The sequence below is a fragment of the Perognathus longimembris genome, chromosome 1 (genome assembly GCF_023159225.1).
Source record: "Perognathus longimembris pacificus isolate PPM17 chromosome 1, ASM2315922v1, whole genome shotgun sequence".
In the NCBI taxonomy this organism is placed as follows: Eukaryota; Metazoa; Chordata; class Mammalia; order Rodentia; family Heteromyidae; genus Perognathus; species Perognathus longimembris.
This window is the reverse complement of record NC_063161.1, coordinates 45,709,056-45,733,374: the sequence shown is the minus strand read 5'-3', so window position 1 is coordinate 45,733,374 and position 24,319 is coordinate 45,709,056. Positions and strand designations below refer to the sequence as shown.

At 44.5% G+C, this 24,319-nt stretch overlaps 1 protein-coding gene and 1 pseudogene across 4 annotated transcripts; one reads left to right on the top strand and one right to left on the bottom strand.

Moving 5' to 3' along the window:
• Positions 1 to 6,633: 6,633 nt before the first annotated feature.
• On the bottom strand, positions 6,634 to 23,832 carry Pym1 (PYM homolog 1, exon junction complex associated factor). 4 transcript variants are annotated; one of them, XM_048362381.1, is made up of 4 exons: positions 23,530 to 23,545; positions 22,896 to 23,044; positions 7,982 to 8,075; positions 6,634 to 7,569 (listed from the first exon to the last, which is right to left on the bottom strand). In XM_048362381.1, exons 2-4 carry the CDS (start codon positions 22,927 to 22,929, stop codon positions 7,089 to 7,091), a joined length of 609 nt encoding a protein of 202 aa, XP_048218338.1. In that variant the 5' UTR covers positions 22,930 to 23,044; positions 23,530 to 23,545; the 3' UTR covers positions 6,634 to 7,088. The 4 variants fall into 4 exon arrangements, with proteins under 4 accessions (XP_048218338.1, XP_048218350.1, XP_048218358.1 ...); XM_048362393.1 differs by lacking the exon at positions 22,896 to 23,044 and having other exon boundaries at positions 23,488 to 23,824; XM_048362401.1 differs by lacking the exon at positions 22,896 to 23,044 and having other exon boundaries at positions 23,530 to 23,819.
• On the top strand, positions 19,081 to 19,593 carry LOC125363357 (annotated as a pseudogene).
• Positions 23,833 to 24,319: the final 487 nt, after the last annotated feature.

Genomic DNA, 24,319 nt, shown 5'->3' with positions numbered 1-24,319 from the left:
GACTGTGCACAGCTGGAACTGGTTAGTGATCAGGGACATGGAAGGGGCTTCAGGATGATTCAGGGAGTGGGTGGGCACATTCTGCTCCCATAAAACCCCAAATTTCCTCAGACACACACTTCCTGACATTCTCACCTATGCACTCTGTTCTGTCTGTCTGTCTGTCTCTCTCTCTCTCTCACACACTCTCTCTCTCTCTCACACACACACACACACACACACACTTGAAATGAACTAGTTCAGTTGAGAGATCCTTAGACCTAAATTCAGAAGCTTTTCAGTTCCTTCCAAAGTATGAGAGAGATCAAGATCTGCTCCCTCCTCCAATTGCAGACAAAAATCGCTGTCCCTCAGGATATGCCTAGAACTTTCTGGAGGCCTCTGTTGGGGTCCTATTGTACAGCATAGTGCCTATTACATGAAGGGATAAATTCTAGTTCCTGGAACAATGAGTAAGAGAGGAATAAGAAATTTCAGTGTTCATTCAGCTTCTAGGATGAAAAATTATGACCACAGAAGTAGGGGGAGCGCTCCTTCTGGAAATGGCAACAATTTTAGTGAAAACCAAACTGATCTGCATTGCTGTTGCCAAGAACAGTGGGGCTGGAGAGAATGCTTTGACCTCCTTAGCCTCACCCTATAATCCCACAAACAGATGATGGTTGGGGACTGTCATGGGCCTGAAAAAAATGTTTGGTTTTTCTTTTTTGCCAGTCCTGGGGCTTGAACTCAGTGCCTGGGCATTGTCTCTGGCTTCTTTTTGCTCAAGGCTAGCACTCCACCACAGCACCACTTCTGTTTTTTTTCTGTATATATGGTGCTGAGGAATTGAACCCCGGGGCTTTGTGCAAGCTAGGCAAGCACTCTTCCACTAGGCTACATTCCCAGCACCCCCCCTTCTTTTTTTTTTTTTTTTCTGGCAGTCATGGATCTTGAACTTAGGACCTGGGTACTGTCCCTGAGATTTTTGGTCAAAGTTAGTGCTCTACCACTTTGAGCCACAGTGCCACTTAATTACAGATAAGGGCCTCATGGACTTACCTGTCCCGCTGGCTTCTAACTGCGATCCTCTGATCTCAGCCTCCTGATTAGCTAGGATTACAGGCATGAGCCACTTGTGCCTGGCTGGTTTCTTTTTTTGTAGGCTCAAGGTCTTGATAAGATGTTGACAAAAGACAGTTTAGCCTAAGTGCCAGCGGCTCACACCTGAATCCTAGCTACTCAGGAGTCTGAAATCTGAGAATCTCTGTTCAAAGTCAGCCCAGGAAGGAAAGTCCATGAGACTCTGATCTTTAGTTAGTCACCGAAAAGCTAGAAATGGAGCTATGGTTCCAGCAGTAGAGTGCTAGTCCTGAGCAAATAATCTCGGGACCCTGAGTTCAAGACCCAGGATCAGTACACACACACAAAAGTTGCTTTTTGTGTTTTTTTTTTGCCAGTCCTGGGGCTTGAACTCAGGGCCTGAACACTGTCCCTGGCTTCCTTTTGCTCAAGGATAGCCACAGTGCCACTTCTGGAGTTTTGCTGAGGAATCGAACCCAGGGCGTTGTGTATGTGAGGCAAGCACTCTACCACTAGGCCATATCTCCAGCCCCCACAAAAAAGTTTTTGAAATGGGGCAGGAAGAGGTAACTAAGAAGGTTACTGATCCTACAGGAGAATTTATCCTCAGATATTTTTTACCCAGAAGCCACTTTTTTTTTTTTTTCCAGTCCTGGGGCTTGGACTCAGGGCCTGAGCACTGTCCCTGGCTTCTTTCTGCTCAAGGCTAGCACTCTGCCACTTGAGCCACAGGGCCACTTCTGGCTGTTTTCTATATAGGTGGTGCTGGGGAATTGAACCCAGGGCTTCATGTATAGGAGGCAAGCACTTTACCAGTAGACCATATTCCCAGTCCCCCCAGAAGCCACTTCTAAGGAAGTGTGTGCTTGTCTGCTGGAAGATCATGAGCCCAGCCTTGTCTATGGAGAAAGTTCAAGGCCAGCCTGAGATAGATACATAGCAAAATTCTATCTAAAACAAAACAAATGAAACAGGCACTATTGATTCAAACCTGTAATCCTAGATGCTCAGAAGGATGAGAGCTGAGGATAGCTGAAAAGTCCATGAGACTGTTACTTGAGCTCAAGATTAGCACAATCTGCCACTTTAAAACAAGCTGCAATCCAGGGTCAGGTTAATTTGCAAACAATGGCCTCTCCTAGTACCACCTAGTGGACAATTAAAAACCAACACATGGGCTCTGAATCCTTAAGGGTAACTAGCTAGTGTCTGATCACATTGTTGAGGAACACTACACAAAGAAACCTGCTTTATAGCCATTACCTGGGTTACAATCTTATCCTGCCGATTAGAGGTTCATGGGAAGAAAGGAGTGGTGTGCCTGAAACAACAGGTCAAAAAGATGGTTATCTAAGCAGATGTTAGTGGTTCACACCTGTCATCTTAACTACTCTCAGTGGGCTAAAATTTGAGAATTGAGGTTTGGAGCCAGGATGGGCAAAACAACAACAATAATAGTAATAATAATAGGAAGAAGGAGGAGGAGGAGAAGGAAGAGGAGTAGGAGTAGGAGTCTTATCTTCAATTAACCATGAAAAAGCCGAAAGTGAAGCTGAGGCTCAAGTGGTAGAGTGCCAGCCTTGAGGAAAGATAAGGACCAGCCAGGCATCCGTGGCTTATGCCTGTACATGCTAGCTACTTGAGAGGTTGAAATCTAAGGATCATGGTTCAAAGCCAGCCTGGGTAGTAATATCTGTGAAACATTTATCACCAATTAACCACCAAAAAGCTGTAAGCAGAGCTGTGGTTTAACTGGTAGTGCACTAGCCTGGAGCAGAAAAGCTCAGGGACAGTACCTGGGCCCTGAGTTCAAGCTTCAGGATCACAAATTTAAGAGCTAATTATTCAGAGTATTTGCCTAGCATGCATGAAGCCCTGGGTTCAATCCCTCAACACCACATAAATAGAAAAAGCCAGAAGTGACCCTGTGGCTCAAGAGGCAGGCAGTGGTAGCCTTGAGCAAAAACCAAGGGCAGTGCCCAGGTCCAGAGTCCAAGCCCCAGGACTGCAAAAAAAAAAAAAAAAAAGAAGAGTTAATTATTGGCAGAAGGCATGGCTCAGCAATATAGGGCCTGTTTGGCAAGCACAACTCCGAGTTCAAATCCCACTCCACCAAAATAAATAAAATGCTAATCACTGAAAATACTTAAATATACATGTATTGCTGGAGACATATATACATGTATATATTTATTTATTTTTGTCATGGGGCTTGTCATGGGCCTGGGCGCTGTCCCTGAGCTCTTCAGCTCAACCCTGGCACTCTACCATTTAAGCCACAGCGTCACTTCAGGTTTTCTTGTAGTTAATTGGAGATGAGTCTCCTGGCCTTGCCCTGACTCACTTTGAACCTCAACCCTCAGATCTCAGCCTCCTGAGTAGCTAGCATTACAGGCATGAGCCACCAGTGGCTGCCCCCCCCCCCCTCTCTCTCTCTCTCTCTCTCTCTCTCTCTCTCTCTCTCTCTCTCTATATATATATATATATATATATATATATATATATATATATACCTTTTATTGATTTAGATTTACTTACTCACTCATTTATTTTGCCAGTCCTGGGGCTTGGACTCAGGGCCTAAGCACTGTCCCTGGCTTTCTTCTGCTCAAGGCTAGCACTCTACCACTTGAGCCACAGTGCTACTTCTGGCTTTTTCTGTTTATGTGGTGCTGAAGAAACAAACCCAGGGCTTCATGTGTGCTAGGTAAGCACTCTACCACTAAGCCACATTCCAGCCCCACCTTTTATTTTTGTAACTCAATTTGCTAGGCAGAAAAAATATCATACCACACCTACAGTACTTTTTCATGCTGGCTTTTTTTTTTTCTCTTTGGCCAGTCCTGGGGCTTGAGCTCAGAGCCTGGGCAGTCCTTGAGCTTCTTTTGCTCAAGGCTAGTGCTCTACTACTTGGGCCACAGCTCCATAGTTGGCTTTTTCTCTTAGTAATATTTTATTATAAAAGTGATGTACAGAGGGGTTACATAAGTGAGGTAATGAGTACATTTCTTGTCAACAGTGTTATTCCCTCCCTCATTTTCTCCCACTTTCCTTCCCCTCCCATATCTGGCTTTTTTGTAACTTATTGGGGTAAGAGTCTCATGGACTTTCCTGCATGGGCTGGCTTTGAACCAGGATCCTCAGATCTGTCTCCTCAGTAGCTAGGATTATAGGCATGAGCCATTGATACCTGGCAGAGCACCAGTGTCTTGAGGTCATTGACAGAGCCCAAGTCCTGAGCTTAAGCCCAAACACTAGTAGCCAGTCCCACCCCTACCCATCACTCCCCCCCAAAAAAGGAAGGGATTAGGAGCAATGCTTTCAGGAGCAGTACAAGCAAGATGCAAGGACTGAGGCTTAGGAACAATGTCAGAAATGGCTCATTTGATGAGCCATAGCTTGTTCAGTATGTTTGGAGTACAGTTTGACTAGAGTTGGTGGACGGTAAGATATGATGATGGTATTAAGGAAGAGTAGATTATGTTGGATCTTCTTTTTTTTTTTTTTTTTTTTTTTTTTGGCCAGTCCTGGGCCTTGGTCTCAGGGCCTGAGCACTGTCCCTGGCTTCTTCCCGCTCAAGGCTAGCACTCTGCCACTTGAGCCACAGCGCCGCTTCTGGCCGTTTTCTGTATATGTGGTGCTGGGGAATCGAACCTAGGGCCTCGTGTATCCGAGGCAGGCACTCTTGCCACTAGGCTATATCCCCAGCCCCTGGATCTTCTTTTTTTTTGGCCAGTCCTGGTCCTTGGACTCAGGGCCTGAGCGCCATCCCTGGCTTCTTCCCCGCTCAAGGCTAGCACTCTGCCACCTGAGCCACAGTGCCCCTTCTGGCCGTCTTCCATATACGTGGTGCTGGGGAATCGAACCGAGAGCTTCATGTGTAGGAGGCAAGCACTCTTGCCACTAGGCCATATTCCCAGCCCCATGTTGGATCTTCTGAGTAACGCAAAGATCTTTGAATACCTGAGATAGCTGATTATCACTGAGGTCCCTGGTCCTGAATCTCCACAGGAGCAGCTGGCAGAAAAAGAACCTGTAGTAACCAAGGGTGTCATTAACAGCAGGCATAAAAATTGAATGACAGCTCTTTTTGGTTGAAAGTTCTTCAGCCTTTGTCATTAGTTTGACCCTTAGGGGTCTGTCATAACAATCACACATAAATTAACAATGTCAAGCCAGGCACCAGTGGCTCACACCTATAATCCTAGCTATTCAGGAGGCTGAGATCTGAGGATTGCAGTTCAAAGCCCAACCTGGGCAGCAAAGTCTGTGAAACTTTCATCTCTACTCAACTACAAAAAAAGACAGAAGTGGAGCTGTGGCTCAAATGATAGCGTGCTAGCCTTGAGCAAAAGTTGCTCAGGACAACATGCAGGCCTTGAGTTCAAGCCCCAGAACAAGTACACAAAAAGAAAAAAAATTAACATGCCAAAGTAAATTTATTCATTTGTTTTGTTTTTGTTGCCAGTCCTCGGGCTTGAACTCCGGGCCTGAGCACTGTTCCTGGCTTCTTTTTGCTCAAGGCTAGCACTCTACCTCTTGAGCCACAGCGCCATTTCCGGCTTTTTTCTATATATGTGGTGCTGAGGAATCGAACCCAGGGCTTCATGTATACGCAGCAAGCACTCTACCACTAGGCCATATTCCCAGCCCAATTTATTCCATTTAACTAGATTACAATACAAATTTTTCTTCACTGATACCTAACAAATGTACAGAAATCAATGGTTATTTCTCACAGGTTTTTTTTTTGTGGGCCTGAGCACAGTCCCTGAGCTTTTTTACTCAAGGCTGATGATCTACTACTTTGAGTCACAGTGCCACTTCTGGTTTTGTGGTGGTTAATTGGAGATAAGAGTCTCATAAACTTTCCTACTGGGGCTGACTTTAAACCAGGATCCTTACATCTCAGCCTCCTGAGTAATAGGATTGCAGGTGTGAGCCACTGGTTACCAGCATTGTTTTTTGTGGGGGTGGGGTGGGTGATGGGTGGTTGTGGGGCTTGAACTCAGGGCCTGGGAGCTGTCCCTAAGCTCTTTTGCTCAAGGCTAGCCCTCTACCACTTTGAGCCACAGTGCCACTTCTGGCTTTCCAGTGGTTAATTGGAGACAAAAGTCTCATGGGGATTTTTCAGCCAGAGCTGTCTTCAAACCCAATCCTCAGATCTTAGCCTCTTGAGTAGTCAGGATTACAGGTGTGAGCCACTGGCACCTGGCTTCACACACTAATTTTTGCATGGCACTCTATCACTTGAGCCACAGCACCACTTCTGGCATTTTTTCTTTATGTGGTAGTAAGGAATTGAACCCAGGGCTTCATGCATACTAGGCAAACACTCTACCACTGAACCACATTCCCAGCCCTCACACTAATTTTTAAACACCTAAGGGCTAGGAATATAGCTCAGCAGTAGAGCACTTGCCTAGCATGTATAAGGTACTAGATGTAAGTGCCAGTACCACAAGAAAAAAAAGTAAATAAACAAGCGAAGGAAATATTACTCCCACTTCTGTACCAAATTTACAGATCAAACACTAGGATCTAAAAACAAAGACACAAGGTTTGACCACATGTTGTCTACTTGAGTTTATTATTGTACTCTTAAAAAAAAAAAAAAAAAAGGTTAGGGACAGCCAGGGAAAAATGTCATAAACACTGTGAACAGGAACCAAGACTCCCAAACTTGGGTGTGTTCCCGAAACCCTAGCCTCAGTTCTCAGAGATTTCATTCCCACCCACCCCATTTTCTTTTAAACAAGACACCCAAATCAGCAGCAGAGGTACCTGGGGTAGTTGCTGAGTTTTTGAACACTAGGAATTGGAGGGAAAATGTCCAAAAAATAGGAGTTGGGGAGAAAAGGGAAGGAATGAAGGAGAGGCTAGGTTCTGGAGGACAGAGCTGGGAGGCAATAAGTAGAAAGGAGCCAATATGAGGCATTCCCCACTTGACTGCCACTGCCCATGCTCCCTGGGTCCCAGATAGCCCCATGGTTTGTTCTGCAGTCCACTCCCTATTCCCAAAGGCCTCACAGACCTAGCTCCAAGTCCTCCAGCTCCTCCTCCAGTGCCCTCCTCCTTGCTAGCTTCTCCAGCTGCTCTTTGCTGGGCTGGCTGACTTCCCCAGCCTGGATCCGCTGCTGCAGCTCCTCCACCTGCCGAAGCTTCTTCTTTAGGCTCTTTATCTTCTTGGCTTTCTCTGTGGTGGCTGCTAAGTCAGGGTCCAAGGCAGCTGTAGGGGCTGCCTGGGAGATTTGCAGAGCACTGGGGAGTTGGACTGTCTCTCCTAGAGACACTTTCTCAAGAGTCCGGCTCAAGGCCTCTGCCTCTCCTTTCTCCTGCTGTTGCCGCCTCTTCTCCTTTCGCTTCAGGTTGCGTTTGGCGGTCTTGGAGAGGCTTGCTTCACCACCTTCTGGTCTAGATGGGGTGACAGGAGTGGTAGCCTCAGGGCTCAGCCCTGGAGGCAGCTCTGGTTTACTCTTGAAAAACTTCACATACTTATTTTCATACCTGCAGGAAACAACATGTCAACAGTCTCCAAGAAGCACTGACTTTTCAGTCCTTTTCCTGACTTTCCAAATCAAATAACTCTTATCACATTTCTACTTCCTTGCTTTCTTTGGGTCCCTCCCCAACTTTGTTTGGTAGAAGATGCTATAGGAGGGTCCCCGAGGACCCAAATCATTGAATTTCTCACTTCTATTTGGAAGTTCTGATGAATAGTGGTCACAGGAACAAACTAGTCACATGGAACCCCCACTTACCCCTGAATCCCAGCTCCTTCCTCTCCTTTCTCAGACAGTTGCCCCTCCTTCCATTTCCTTGGGGCTCAGGAGAGTCATCCCTAAACTTGTAGGCACAAATATTCTATCCTTCTGTGGGGACCTCATTAAATACCCCCGCCTCAAGCCTAAGCACGCACACTGGGACCTCCTCCTGGGGCACATAGCCTTCTTTCACCCTCCGCTGCTTGCGCCAGGTCCCGTCAGGTCGTTGTGTTGAAGCGATGTACTTGCCTGAAATTGGAGAAACTAAGTTGGAGTTACTTTCTTATTTTCAAACATTTCCCAAATTGAGTGCCAATGGCTCATGCCTATAAATCCTAGCTACTTAGTAGACTGGAGAATGAAGGTTGGAGGCCAGCCCAGACAGAAAAGTTCATTAGACTCCATCTCCAAATAACCACTAGAAAAATAAAAAGGAGGGCTGGAAGCATGGCACAAGTAGCATTGTACCAACTTAGCTAGCATGAACTCTTGCTAGCACTCTGCCACGTGAGCCACAGCGCCACTTCTGGCCATTTTCTATATATGTGGTGCTGGGGAATCGAACCCAGGGCTTCATGTATACAAGGCAAGCACTCTTGCCACTGGGCCATATTCCCAGCCCCTGAACTCTTGAATTGAAATCACAGTACCACCAAAAAACAAACAAAAATACCGAAACATTTCTTAGGATGAGAGAAGTATGCATAAATGTACAAAACTCCCCTCAGCACTCATATGTCTACCAAATGCAAATTGCTAAGGCATCTGTTACCATATCACCCTGAGACCCTAATTCTACCATTACTTATAGAATGGCTATGTACTATATACCATCCTTTCCTTCAGAGGTCTATTTTTATAACTTGTAAAACAAGACAGGCATAGATGAAGAAATTTTTTAAAACACAAAGCAACAACAAAGAGACATTATAGACAGTAAATAAACAAGAGGCTAAAGGGAGAAAATACAAGAACTATATGGGGAGAAAACAATCTGCAAAATGTTATATAGAAATTTTATTTAGATGGATCTTGAAAAATATACCACTGAAGATATAAAGACACCAGGATATGTGTAAAGTATATCTGCTGACACACATTACTTAAATTAGCAAAAAGCAATTTAAATGGTCATTAACAGATGAACAAACAGATTTGGTTCATTCACACAATGTTGTACTACACTGTTGTTAAAAAGAATGTTAGGGGACTGGGAATATGGCTTAGTGTCAAGAACGCTTGCCTCGTATACAGGAAGCCCTAGGTTTGATTCCCTAGCTCAGGCCCTGAGTCCAAGGCCCAGGACTGGCAAAAAAAAAAAAAAAAAAAAAAAAGTTAGAAGCCAGGTACTGGTGGCTTGCACCTGTAATCATAGTTACCCAGGAAGCTGAGATCTGAGGATCTCAGTTAAAAGCCAGCCTGGGCAGGAAAAGTCTCCTTGAGACTCTTATCTCCAATTAACCACCAGAACCTGAAAATGGTTCTGTGTCTCAAAGTGATAAAGCACTAGCCTTGAACCAAAGAGCTCAGGGATAGCACCCAGGCCCAGAGTTCAAGCTCACACCCAACAAAATCAACAACAACAAAAGGTTGGAGTTGGTTTGGAGATATATGTGGCTCTACTCTAGGGACTATGGAGGCTAATCAAGAATCAAGTGTTTGAGGCCAGCCTGGGATACATACCAAAACTGAATAGTGTTCATGAAATGCTGGGAGATAGGGGGAAACTAGGCTGGGAATGTGGGTTAGTGGTAGAGTGCTTGCCTAGCATGCATGAAGCCCTGGGTTTGACTCCTCAGTACCACACAACAGAAAAAGCCAGGAGTGGTGCTGTGGCTCAAGTGAAAGAAACTCAGGGATAGTGCCCCAGGCCCTGAGTTCAAGCCCCAGGACTAGCAAAAAACAAAAAACAAACAAACAAAAAAAAACTATAGGAAAGTGTCTAGAAGTCTTCAAACTTTTTTTACTTCAGTAACTATCTTTTTGTTTTGTTGTTTGCCAGTCCTGGGGCTTGAACTCAGGGCCTGAGCACTGTCCCTGGCTTCTTCTTTTTTTGCTCAAGGCTAGCACTCTACCACTTGAGTCACAGTGCCATTTCCGGCTTTTTCTATATATGTGGTGCTGAGGAATCAAACCCAGGGCTTCATGTATGCGAGGCGAGCACTTTACCACGAGGCCATAGTCCCAGCCACTTCAGTAACTATTTTTAACTCTTGCTTTGTAGTATGATGCATTTTTCTTTTGTGCTGGTACTAGGGTTTGAATTCAGGGCCTCACACTCTTGCTTAGCTTTTTCTCTCATGGTTGGTGTTCTATATCACTTGAGCCATTCTACTACTTGAGCTACATCTCTACTTTTTTACTAATTAATTGGAGATAAAAGTCTCTTAATTTTGCCTGGGCTGGCTTCCAACTGATCTCAGCCTCCTGATAGGATTACAGACATGAGCCTTGGTGACTGGTCATTATGCATTTCCTTATGCAATAATAAAAATTATACTAATTAATTCCTTCAGAAAGGTCATTAAGTTACTAGGGAGCTTTCAAGCACATATCACAGACACAAATTTTTCAAAATTCAAATTTTCATTTGAGAGTTTGTCATGGGCAATAAATACAGTTGTTTTCCTTGAAGTGACAATGTTGCTTCTTTCATTTTCTGGAAAACAATGTCATATATATCTGAATTACCGTAGTTGGTCAAAGTTCTTTCAAGTAAAACTGGTGTCTCATGAAAAGGAAGCCTGCTTGGCTGGAACAATTGCTTGCAACTGGAACAATTGTGCAAGTGCTTTTCCTTGAGACTTCCACCTCACTTCAAGTATGTGGCACAAGTAAGTGTTTCATGATTTCTTCCCTTTAGTAACAAAGAATGCTGAAAAGATGTGTACTCAAAGGCCACAGCCTAATACTCATTGTTATTGCATAATCAAAGGATTTTTAAGTGAAACCGGCATAATCTACTACAAGTGTGTTGCAATGAAGAACACGACTGACCAGTGTTGTTTGATGCTATCACCTTGGCAATTGCATGCTTAATGGGTCAACAATATTACTCACCAGTGCAAAACTCAGTTAATCCAGCTAAAAAGTCAATCCAAGCAGGGTGTCAAGTGGCTCATGCCTGTAATCCTAGCTACTCAGGAGGCTGAGATCTGAGGGCCAGGGCTCATAGCCAGCCTGGGCAGGAAAGTCTGTGAGACTCTTATCTCCAATTAACTACTGAAAAGCCAGAAATTGAGCTATAGCTCAAAGTGGTAGAGTGCTAGCCTTGAGCTCAGGGATAGGCCCTGAGTTCAAGCCCTACGATCGCTACCACCACCAAACAAAGAAACAGAGGGAGAGGCCTGAGTTAAGCTCCAATACTGGCATAAAGGCATGTGGCATGGGTATGGGTATTAAGAGAACAGAAGCGGAACCAGGTGAATCAGACAGCTCATATATGGGAATAACAAAAAACCAGGCTGGGAATGCCAAGTGGATCCATCTTAGGAAGACTTATAAACAAGATTTGTAGCTGGTTAATAAAAGATAAACAGGAGAAAATATTTTTCTTTTTTGGGGGGTAGGGGAGCTAACTGTAATAGTATGGAGACAAAGAATAAAACACAAATAATGAATCAAAAAAAAAAGAGAGGGACATGGAGGGAAGATGCAGATTAGGGTTGGGTTCTGAAGAGAACCCAGTGAAAAGGGACATAGAGTAGATTGGAAACTGCTTATTCTAAAACAAAGAAGGCAGACATGGGATGTAGGTGGCATTTTCAGGAAATGGCAAATAGTCCAATCTGGCTGAGCCAGAGAAACAGCTAGAAGAGAGGAGAATGTTCAGACCATGAATGTCAGTTACAGAGTTTAATATGGCACATGGCACACATTCAATAAATATTTGCCAAATGAATGAATCCTTTATACAAAGCAGTGTTTTAGGACAATTAATCCAGCATGTTGAGAAGCTGACTTGGAAAAGAAAAACACAGAAGACTGGGGAAACCAGTTATGAAAGAGACTGCAATAATGTGGCATGAAGGGGCAGAACTGGCTTAAACAGTGAGAATACAAAGGAAGAGATTCACATTACATATAGTATCAAAGGGCTGGGGATATGGCCTAGTGGCGAGAGAGCTTGCCTCGTATACATGAGGCCCTGGGTTCAATTCCCCAGCACCACATATACAGAAAATGGCCAGAAGTGGCGCTGTGGCTCAAGTGGCAGAGTGCTAGCCTTGAGCAAAAAGGAAGCCAGGGACAGTGCTCAGGCCCTGAGTCCAAGCCCCAGGACTGGCCAAAAACAAACAAACAAACAAACATATAGTATCAAAGAATCAACATATTTGGTCATTTACTGGCTAGGGGAAGGACAGGAAAAGGGTAGAAAGCAAAAATAACATGGGGGGCTGCGGATATGGCCTAGTGGCAAGAGTGCTTGCCTCCTATACATGAAGCCCTGGGTTCAATTCCCCAGCACCACATATACAGAAAATGGCCAGAAGTGGCGCTGTGGCTCAAGTGGCAGAGTGCTAGCCTTGAGCAAAAAGAAGCCAGGGACAGTACTCAGGCCCTGAGTCCAAGCCCCAGGACTGGCAAAAAAACAAAAAACAAAAAACAAAAAAAACCAACACACCTAGAAACCCCATTTAAGAATTTAACATGAGGGGCTGGGGATATGGCCTAGTGGCAAGAGCGCTTGCCTCGTATACTTGAAGCCCTGGGTTCGATTCCCCAGCACCACATATACAGAAAATAGCCAGAAGTGGCGCTGTGACTCAAGTGGCAGAGTGCTAGCCTTGAGCAAAAAGAAGCCAGGGACAGTGCTCAGGCCCTGAGTCCAAGGCCCAGGACTGGCAAAAAAAAAAAAAAAAAAAAGAAGAAGAAGAATTTAACATGAAGAACTTATTCCAGCAGGAGTGAAAAACGAAAACAAAAAACAAAACTATGTGAAAATTATGACATCTGTAAGTAGCAAACAATTTAAGACAAACTTCAAATCCAATTTTACTGAAGTGTGTGTATTAGAATTGTGGTTCAAAGTCAGCTTGCATAGGAAAGTTCATGAGACTCTTATCTCCAATTAACCGCCAGAAAACCACTGTGGCACTGTGGCTCAAATTGGCAGAGCATTAGTCTTGAGCAAAAGAGCTCAGGGACATCACCTAGGCCCTGAGTTCAAGCCCCAAGACCAGTGGACATACACAAAAAAAATCATGCAACCTGGTAGAAGGAAAACCATAAAGAACCAGGTCCTGATAGTTCATTCTTATAATCCTAGCCCATCAGGAGACTGAGGACTGTTACTCAAAGTCAGCCAGTGCAGGACAGTCCATGAGACTGTTATCTCTAACCATTAAAAAAAAAAGGAGGGGGGTGCTGGGGATATGGCCTAGTGGCAAGAGTGCTTGCCTTGTATACATGAAGCCCAGGGTATATAGAAAATGGCTAGAAGTGGTGCTGTGGCTCAAGTGGTAGAGTGCTAGCCTTGAGCAAAAAGAAGCTAGGGACAGTGCTCAGGCCCTGAGTCTGGCCAAAAAAAGAAAAAAGAAAAAAGAAAAAAAACACAGTCAGAAGTGGATGTGTGGCTCAAGTGGAAGTGCCAAACTTACACAACCCAAGCAATGAGTTCAAGCCCCAGGACCAGAACAAAAAAAATAAAAGCAAGGTATTGTGGTTTATGCCTGTAATCCTAGCTACTCTGGAGGCTGAGATCTGAAGACCAAAGTCAAAGCTAGTGTGGGAAGAAATGTTTGTGACACTCTTATCACCAAAAGCCAAAAATGGAGCTGTGGCTCAAGTGGTAGAATGCTAGCCTTGAGCCAAAAATCTTAAGGACAGCAATCAGGCCAAGTTCAAGTTCTGTACATGTACCAGGACATGTACAAACAACAAACAAACAACAGCAACAAAAAACCTACCCAAGAACCTAAGTATAATGCCATGTGGGTGGTATACACCCAAATCCTAGCACTCCAGAGGCTTATAAGATGCAAATTCAAAACCAAACTGTTTCAAAACAAAAACAGAAACAAAATTAAGTTCATTAGGAAATAGCAAGAATTAAATGTTTTGGACAAAAAAGCAGCTATAATGAGAACAGAGACTAGAGATAAACTGGTGAGAGTAGGAAATATCTCTAATCTCCTGAGTTTGGACATTTGTCACAGACTGCACAACACTGAAGGCAGAAAGCAGAACACATGTCTATTTGCTCAAAGTAGTGCTTTAAAAGGCCAACATCAGTGTCGATGGGGGAATGGTCCCAGAACTCTAAGGACACCAACACTCAAGTTTATATAAAATGGCATAGTATTTGCATATAACCTATGTGAATTCTCCTGTATACTTCAAATCATCTTTAGACTACTTACAATACAGAATACAACATAAAAGCTATGTAAGTAGTTATTTTATAATACCAGGGGGGAAAAATTACACATTCAGGGTGACGAGGGGGCAGTGAAAAGAGGGAAAAATGAACAATGGAAAGTATATAATTTTGAGTATACTGCAACTATGTATGAAGATGGAATAGGAATCTCAATGAAAATTGTTGATCAATAGGGGTCTGCTGACATTGGGAACAAGAAAGCAACACAAAGGGTTACTGATTAATATATAACATAATGTATAAATATAATATATGCAAATCTGAAATGTCATGGTGAAATTCCTTGGTACAATACACGCTAGAAATAAATAAATGACAAGAAAGTAAAAGAATCTGTTGTGTGGGTGGTTATGAGAGATGGTGCTTAGAGAGGGAGAATGAGGACAAATATGGTTAGTTCATTTGCATATATGAGAATGAAACGTGTTGAATTGTTTTAGAAGTAGGATGAGGGTAAGGAAGAGTCATGAGTTAGGTCTGTACGTATGTATGGAAATGTCACAAGGACAGTCTTTTTACACAACTCATGTATGCAATAATTTAAAAAAGGGGCGGGGGGGGGGGCTGGGAATGTGGCTTACCAGCAAAGTGCTTGCCTAGCATGCATGAAGCCCTGGGTTTGATTCCTCAGCACCACATATATAGAAAAAGCCAGAAGTGGCGCTGTGGCTCAAGTGGCAGAGTGCTAGCCTTGAGTAAAAGAAGGCAGGGACAGTGCCCAGACCCTGAGTTCAAGCCCCAGGACTGGCAAAAACAACAACAACAAAAACCAACATAGGACCATACCTGTAATCCTATCTCTTAGGAGGCTGATATCTGAGAACCACAGTTCAAAGCCAGGAAAGCCCCATGCTCTGTCCTGCCAAGAAAAGCTAGAAGTGGAGCTGTGACTCAAGTCATACAGTGCTAACCTTCAGCAAAAAAGCTTAAGAACAGTGTCCAGCCTGGGTTCAAGCTCCAGGACTGGCAAAAAAAAAAAAAAAAAAAAAAAAAAGTATAACATCTTCAGTATAGTCAGAAGAAAAAGTTAATTATTTTTTAAATTCAGTACTATAAATCTGGGGCTTCTAGTTAGGGTCTTTCCATTTGCCCAAGCTGGCCTCAAACTTGAAATTCTGCCTCTGCCTCCCAAGTAGCTGGGATTACATGAATGTCATCAGGCCCAGCCACAACTACTACTTTTGTGTGTGTGCTGGTACTGGGGCATGAATTCAGGACCTCTGTTGATTGGCATTTTGCTCATAGCTGGGCACTATCACTTGAACCATGCCTCCACTTCCAGCTCTTTTCTGGGTAATTGGAGATAAGAGTCATGAATTTGTCTGCCCAGGCTAGGGCCAAACCTCCTTCCTCAGAGCTCAGTTTTCTGAACAGCTAAGACTATAGGCATGAGCCACCGGTGCCTGGCTCACAATACTCTATTTTTGCCAGTCCTGGAGCTTGAACTCAGGGCCTGAGCACTCTCCGTGGCTTCCTTTTACTCAAGGCTAGCACTCTGACACTTGAGCCACAGCGCCACTTCTGGCCATTTTCTATATATGTGGTGCTGAGGAATCAAACCTAGGGCTTCATGTATACCAGGCAAGAACTCTTGCTACTAGGCTATATTCCCAACCCTCACAATACTCTCAAATGTAGAAAATAAGGAGAATAAAAGGCAGTGAAGCAAATGAAGTCCAGAGGAGAAGACGGCTCTTAATTCAATTGTAGACAAGCAATATTTTACATGGAATGAGGGAGAGGCAATACTGGAAACATATATTTAAGTTAATTGTATAGAAAGTAGTCCCTTCTTATCTGTGGGGGATACATTCCAAGCCCTCAGTAGATGCTTGAAAATGCAGAGTACTGAATCTTACATGGGATGAGCATTCCCAATCCAAAAATCTAAAATTTAAATGCTCCAAAATCAGAGAGAGGTCTTGATTATCAACATTATGCTGAGTGGAAAATTCTTCACCCTGATCTCATGTGACAATTTGCTGTAAAAATGCAAATGCACTAAAAATATTGTACAAAAATTACTTGTAGTCTTCTGTATATCACCTGCATAGTAACTATATATATATATATATTTTTTTTTTTTTTTGGCCAGTCCTGGGCCTTGGACTCAGGGCCTGAGCACTGTCCCTGGCTTCTTCCCGCTCAAGGCTAGCACTCTGCCACTTGAGCCACAGCGCCGCTTCTGGCCGTTTTCTGTATATGTGGCGCTGGGGAATCGAACCTAGGGCCTCGTGTATACGAGGCAGGCACTCTTGCCACTAGGCTATATCCCCAGCCCCTATATATTTTTAATTACATGTAGAGTGCTTGCTTTGGCAGCGCATATACTAAATTACTTGTAGGCCATATGTAAAAAGTACATATGAAACATAAATGAATCTTGTGTTTAGACTGGATTCATCCCCAAAATATATCATTATGTATATGCAAATACTCAAAAATCTATAAAAATCCAAAATACTTTGTCCCAAGCATTTTGGATACTCATCCTATATGTTATGTTTGTTCCTTTACATAATTTTCTTTTTTCTGGTTGTGGGGCTTTAACTCAGGGCCTGAGTGATATCCCTGAGCTCTTTTGCTCAAGGCTAGTTCTCTACCACTTTTAGCCACAGCTCCACTTCCAGTTTTTGAGTAGTTGATTGGAAATAAGAGTCTCAGTCTCTCAGGGACTTTACTGCCTGGGCTGGCTTCAAACCACAATCCTCAGATCTCAGGCTCCAGAGTAGCCAGGATTACAGGTGTGAGCCACTAGCACCCTGCTACATATTTTCTTATGATAAAGATTAATTTGTAAATTAGGCACAGTAAGAGATAAATAAAATAATTTAAAAAGCAACAACAAAATATACACCATAATAAACACTACCGCCTCTCTCTCTCAAAAATATTGTACTGTGCTGTGTTTTTGGACCTCATTTGACCTTGGATAACTAAAATTGCAGATAAAAGGGGACTACTGTAGAGCTGAAGGTTTAAGAGAAATAAAGAAAGGCAGGGCAGGAGTTTCTTGAATGGCCATCCTGAGTGGAAGCCCTCAGAGATACACAAAGGAGCACCTATTTTATGTTATCTTGGTTCCATCCTCTGGCCTTGATGGTATCCAAGGGTGAAGTCAAAAAGAAGGGAGAGGTTTGGCGATTCCCACCCCTAGAAATAAAAACCAAGGGCAGAATATCAGGACTTTCAGATAACATTTTTCAGAGTCAGAAACTATAGATTAGGGACCACTACAAGAATATTTTAAGCTTTCTCATTTCCCCACATCTACTGTTTTATAAACCTCAACCTGTTTCCTTAAGTTTATTAGAAATAAAAACTCTTAAACTAGATAGCTGCCGGTGGCTCACACCTGTAATCCTAACTATTTGGGAGGCTGAGATCCAAAGGATAAGTTTCAAGCCAGCCCAGGCAGAAAAGTCCTTGAGATTCCATGTTCAACCAGCCAGCAAAAATGCAGAAATGGAGTCTGCTCAAATGGTAGATTAGAAGCTGTGAGCAAGAAAACTGAGTGTCTGAGACCGAGTTCAAACCCTGGTACTACTACTACTACTATGAGAGAGAGAGAGAGAGAGAGAGAGAGAGAGAGAGAGAGAGAGAGAGAGAGAGGGAGAGAGAGAGAGAGAGGAGCGCCTTATTTTCTGGAGTTGCAGAAAGACAGCAAAGAGACAACATAACAAGGATTCTAAGACTTCCAAGGAATTAGGAGGAATGACTAATGAGTCTTGGGATTTGCTTCAGATAAAAGAGATCTGGAATCCAGAATCCAGCCTGAAGATGACTTCAGAACCAACAATTGAAGACCTGGATATGGTTTGCAATAAAGAGAAAATATAAAAAGAGAAGATCCAAGTTGGCCAAATGCTCATGATTATTTCCCTCAAGAAAAAAGAGGCAAAACAATGACAGGAAATGATTCACAGGAAAAGAAAATCCTATGCCATAGAAACCAAAAAGAGTTTTAAGTAATGGTAGATAACTAAAAGTAATAACACTCCTTTAAGAAGGCAGGTGACTAACACTAGTAAATACTGAAGAGTGATCAAGGACAAGAACTGAGAAAAAGGATACAGTTTTTGGTGATTTGGAAAACCTTGTTTATAGCCAGAGTACCTATAAATTAAATGATTAATGTATACTAATTATATTAATAAACAAATATATCTCCTATATGAAAAAATACTACATCCAGTAGTTGCAATAGAGATTACAAATATGGGCAAGTTGTCCTCAGTTTCAAGAGGGTGTCCAAGGGCTTATGCATATACTTCTAAATAAAAGAGATATAGAGGCTCAAGAGGCTGAGATTTGGAGGGCAGGTTAGAAGCCAGCCTGGGGAGAAAAGTCCATGAGACTATCCAAAATAATCATCAAAAAGCAGGGCTTTAAGTAGCTGGGCACTGTTGGCTCACACCTGTAATTCTAGCTACCCAGGAAACTGAGATCTGAGGATCAAGGTTCAAAGCCAGCCTGGGCCGGCAGGAAAGTCCATGAGATTCTTATCTCCAATTAACCACCAGAAAACAGGACCTGGCACTGATGGCTAAAAGTAGTAGAGTGCTAACCTTGAGCAAAAGAACTCAGGGCAGCAACCAGGCCCTGAGATCAAGCCTATGACCAACAACAACAAAAAAAGCAGGGTTAAAAGTGTGGCTGGTTGGCTGGGAATATGGCCTAATGGCAAGAGTGCTTGCCTCCTACTCATGAAGCACCACATATATGGAAAACGGCCAGAAGGGGCGCTGTGGCTCAGGTGGCAGAGTGCTAGCCTTGAGCGGGAAGAAGCCAGGGACAGTGCTCAGGCCCTGAGTCCAAGGCCCAGGACTGGCCAAAAAAAAAAAAAAGCGTGGCTGGAGCCTTTTCACCAAGATGGCACCGAAAGCTAAGAAGGGAGCTCCGGCCCCTCCTAAAACTGAAGCCAAGGAAAAGGCTTTGAAGGCCAAGAAGGCAGTGCTGAAAGGTGTCCACAGCCACAAAAAGAAGATGCGTACTTCACCCACCTTCCGGTGGCCCAAGACGCTGTGGCTCCGGAGACAGCCCAAATACCCTCGGAAGAGTGCCCGAGGAGAAAAAAGCTTGATGACTATGCTATCAAGTTCCCCCTGACCACTGAGTCAGCCATGAAGAAGACAGAAGACAACAACACACTTGTGTTCATTGTGGATGTCAAGGCCAACAAACATCAGATCAAACAGGCTGTGAAGAAGCTCTATGACATTGATGTAGCTAAGGTTCTCTCCATCAGACCTGATGGAGAGAAGAAAGTATATGTTCGACTGGCTCCTGATTATGATGTCTTAGATGTTGCCAACAAAATTGGAATCATCTAAACTGAGTCCAGCTGGCTAATTATAAACATACATTTTTTCCACCAAAAAAAAAGTGTGGCTGGAGAGGTGAAGCTCCAGCAGAGCAAACAAGCTGAGCAAGGTGGGAGACTAAAGCCAGAGAATCACCTAAATCAGGAGTTTTGAGGCCAGGCTGGGCAATGTATTGTGACCCTGTCTCAAAACAAACAAACAACAACAACAAAAAAAAGAGTTGCTGAGGGCTCATACCTATAATCCTAGCTACTAAAGAGGATGAGAACTGAAGGATCAAAGATTCAAGCCAATACAAGTGGATAAGTTTGAGAGACAAACTTGAAAATAAACTGCAGGGTTGGGAATGTGGCTTAGTCAAAGAGTGCTTGCCTAGCACGCATGAGGCCCTGGGTTTGATTCCTCAGTACCACATAAACAGAAAAAGCCAGAAGTGGTGTTGTGACTCAAGTGCTAGCATTGAGCAAAAGCAACTGAGAGACAGTACCTCTGAGTTCAAGCCCCAGAACTAGCAATAAATGAATGAATGAATAAATAAATAAAAATAAAGAAAATAAACTGCAAAACACACAGGGCTGAATAGTGTGGCTTAAATGGTATAACATCAGCCTAGCAAACTCTCAATGCCTAAGTTCAAATCCCAGCACCATAAGAAAATATTATACATAACTTTGCATTTAAAAGCAGTGCATCGGGGCTGGGGATATGGCCTAGTGGCAACAGTGCTTGCCTCCTATACATGAAGCCCTAGGTTCAATTCCCCAACACCACATATACAGAAAATGGCCAGAAGTGGTGCAGTGGCTCAAGTGGCAGAGTGCTAGCCTTGAGCAAAAAAAAAAAAAAAAAAAAAAAAAAAAAAAGAAGCCAGGGACAGTGCTCAGGCCCTGAGTCCAAGCCCAGGACTGGCAAAAAAAAAAAAAAAAAAAAAAAAAAGCAGTGCATCACCAAGTGCTTGTAATTCACACCTGTAATCCTAGCTTCCCAGGAGGCTGAAATCTGAGGATGGGGATTAAAAGCCAGCAAACACGAGAATGAAACTCTCATCTTCAATTAGGCATCAAAAAAGCTGGACGTGGAGCTGTGGCTCAAGTGGTAGAGTGCTAGCCTTGGGAACATAAACTTAGGGACTACACCCAGGCCCTAAGTTCAATTCCCAGGACAGGCACACACACAAAACCCAGATGGATGGAGCTTAGTGGCAAAGCGCTTGCCTAGCAAGTGCCACGTCCTGGGTTTGATTCCTAGTACCAAAAAAAACAAAACAAAACAAAAAACCGGGCTGGGAATATGGCCTAGTGGCAAGATTGCTTGCCTCTTATACATGAAGCCCTGGGTTCAATTCCCCAGCACCACATATACAGAAAATGGCCAGAAGTGGTGCTTTGGCTCAAGTGTCAGAGTGCTAGCCTTGAGCAAAAAAAAAAAAAAAAAAAAAAAAAAAAAATCAAAAAGAAGCCAGGGACAGTGCTCAGGCCCTGAGTCCAAGGCCCAGGACTGGCAAAAAAAACCAAAAACCCTAAGTCCACGCCCCAGAACTGGCACAAAAAAGGCCACGTGCCAGAAAGAATTAAAGAGAGGGTTATAAAGAGGTGAAAAAGATTGGAGGAATAGCCATGGGGGAATTTAAGACACCAGAAAAAAAAAGAATTGGAGAGAAGTCCGTATCTCCACAGGTGCTAATATTGTACTGATTGTTTCTGTGTTTTTTGTCTAACAATATTCTACAGGCTAGAAGCAGAAGCCAAGAATATAGCTGATAGACATGATTCAAGATAGCTGGTAGCTTATTCCTGTAATCCTAACTACTCATGAGACTGAGGTCTTAGGATCATAGTTCAAAGCCAGCCTGGGCAGGCTATGTGAGACCTTTACCGCTAATTAACCGCCCAAGAAATCTGGTAGTAAAGCTATGACTCAAGGTAGAGCCCTAGCCTTGAGTGGATAAGGCTCAGGGAAGCAGTCAGACTCTGAGTTCAAGCCCTAGGTTAAGCAATAAAACAATTAAAATATACAATAATACTAGTATTTTCAAAGTACACATTAAAAGTTGGTATCCAGCAATGCTTGGTGGTATACGTCAGTAATCACAGCACTCAGGAAGCAAGAAAATCATGAGTTCTAGTCTGAACTACCTAGTGAGGGGGGAGAGGGGGGAAGGAGGAGGAAGAGGAGAGGGTACTAGTTAAACAAAGACCTACTAACTAGAGAGCATAAGGAAGGACGGTATACCACTTTAGAATGAGAAATTGGAGCAAAGTAGCAGAGTCTGGGTTGTCATTATGTACACCATAAGGTTGGTGGGCTGAAGTATAAGGAACATGGAAAGCAGCAGAATGAGAAACATATATAGAACACTTTGAAAAGGACTGTGCATACCACAACATATGTGGTGTCAAGTCTACAGATGACTACACATACAGACTTCAATAATTACAAATTAAGACTACAATGAGGGCTATAAAACCACTGTGCACTTGGCAAAGCGTTTTACAAACTACTTTCACATACATAATCATATTTAATAATCACTGGGTCAACACCATTACTATGTAATGTGGACAAGGCAATAGAACAAAACCATGAAGAAAGCTTTGATTCTCAGTTTCTCACATACAAAGTAGACACTTCAGCATCTCAGACAGCCAGGCGGAAATTCCTCAAGCTAGAAGGAATAATAAATTCTATGAATTTGTCAAAAAGCTTGGTTTCAGAAAGGCCACTAGCCAGCTTCCTTTTTGCAATCGATCACCTTGGACCTCTCAATCTCTATCACCATCACCGCAGAGGGGAAAAAAAGGGTGGCTGCAGTGTAGAAAACTCAACTTGAAAGTTAAGTTCCTTTTCCTTTCACATCTCTGAACTCAATGACCCAAGAAATGAAGATGAGAGAAAGAGTGGGGAAAAACACTATATAGCAATGAAGGGGTCTTCAGAAGATAACAATTGGAGAATAAGAATGAAAACAGGGCTAGGGTGGGATGCAAAGGGGGTACAATTCAGAGATGGGTGAGGGGGACAGGAATTGGAGGGAATTGAGAGTGCAGAAGGTCTAGGCCTGGAGAACCAAATAAAGAGATGGGGATTCCAAATACTAGAGAAAAGCTGAAGCCCAGAGAGGATCCTTAACAGGGAGCTTTGAGAGACCCCAGAATTTGGGTAACCGGAAGCAGAGACACCCCAAAAAAATATGGAACCAGAAGAGGGCGCAGGTGACACCCCAGAGAATGAATGGAGAAGGCGGTCCAAGGGGCGGGGCAAAGGAGGGGCCCCGATATGGGCGGGCCACAGACCCCTTTCCAAGTCCGAACCCCTTCCCCAAGAGCCCGGGGGAAGAAGCAACTCTACCATTCCCGCACTCACCGCCGGTCTCGTCAGTTACATAGGGAGTCGCCATCTTGAAAACACAAACCACTTCCGGCGTGAGCGGGCCGGGGTCCCGCCCCCTCCCCACCGGAAGTGGAGTCCTGGTTCTAGCCAGCCACCATTTTAGTCTTAAAGAGACCGTGTCTCTTTTCCACCGCGGCAGAAGAGAAGGACGAGTTAGAAGCAGATGCAATTAATAAAACAAACCCGTGGGTTTGTCGAAACTATGGCTGAATGCCTGCTGTGTGGAAAACAGTCCTCTGGGCGCCGGAAGTTCCAACCTATAGGCAGATCCCAGGCACTTTTCGGAGGTCTTGGGAGAAAAGCCCACGAGGCCCATCTGCACCCGGAAAGAGGGGCTAGTAGTGCGGAAAAGGAGTACTACTCAGGCCCGGGCATGCACTCAGGTCCCAGAGCGGCTGGTGACGCGGGACAGGCAAACTCCAGGCTTGTCCCGGAGCGCACCAGCGTGGCTGGGGGGACGAGTGGAAGACCCTCCCCCACCAGCTCAGCCCTACAAGGTGACGGGGGTCGAGCTCGCGTGCCGACCGTCCTCGGCCGCCCATCATCACCCTCTCGGGACAGAGACCTACGGAAGTGTGCAAATCGGAGGGCGCTGCGGATCGGTCACCTGTCCCCGCAGCTTCGGAGTGGCCGGTGACTTCCATAGCCGAGTTGGGCGCGCAGGCCCTGGTTAGACCCGGCCCGACTCAGACCCGGGCCACGGGGATTCGGATTCGGTGACGAAGTGACTTCTGGCCCCAGCCTGACAGGGGTCAGAGGGCACTGGGGAGGCATCTGGGCGGATCCACTTAGTATTCTAATTAACCTAGGCGCTAGGGATGAAGGGCGGGGCAACCGGCCAATAATCGGGGCCCGTGTGGTCACTCCCCAGGCCTGCCCCGCTCCGTGCGTCATTGTTCTTCAGTGGAACCCAAAGTCCGGTCCCCGCCCTCCCCCCCCCCTCCCCTCCCCCCCCCCCCCGCCCTGTCCCTCGGTAACTGCGGTTCCCGGAGGACTAAGTCCTGTTAGACTTGTTTCCCCTGCAGCTCGGGAGGGGCCGCCGGCAGGTTCCGTGGCTCGGCTCGGGTGTCAGCCTTCCGCCCCCTCCTGTCTTTGGCCTTAACCCTTTTACTCTCCCTCGGCGTTCCACTTCGGCCGCCGAGGTCCTAGGGGCCTCCGAGGAGGGAAGAAGTCAACTTTGGCGACCGCTTTAGCTTTCTGGAAGTCCGCCCCAACTGAAATAAAGCAAAAACCAGGGGAATGACCGATTAAGATCCCGAAACACGTTAAGCCTTAGACGTTTCCTGGGGCCCACACCTTGTCTTCCTTCCTATTCTCCCAGCTCCTTGATTTCTATCTGGGCCCCCAACTCCTCAGGTCCCAAAACTCAACTTCAAACCATATATACAGCCAGAGGG

Bases quoted from the DNA above. Each gene is read 5' to 3' on its own strand.
- Pym1 (XM_048362385.1), bottom strand. From the start codon at position 23,816: ATGACGCACGGAGCGGGGCAGGCCTGGGGAGTGACCACACGGGCCCCG. The intron at 7,570-23,529 runs GTGACCGATCCG...TGTTTCCTGCAG, and splicing joins CTCCGAAGCTGCGGGGACAG to GTATGAAAATAAGTATGTGA.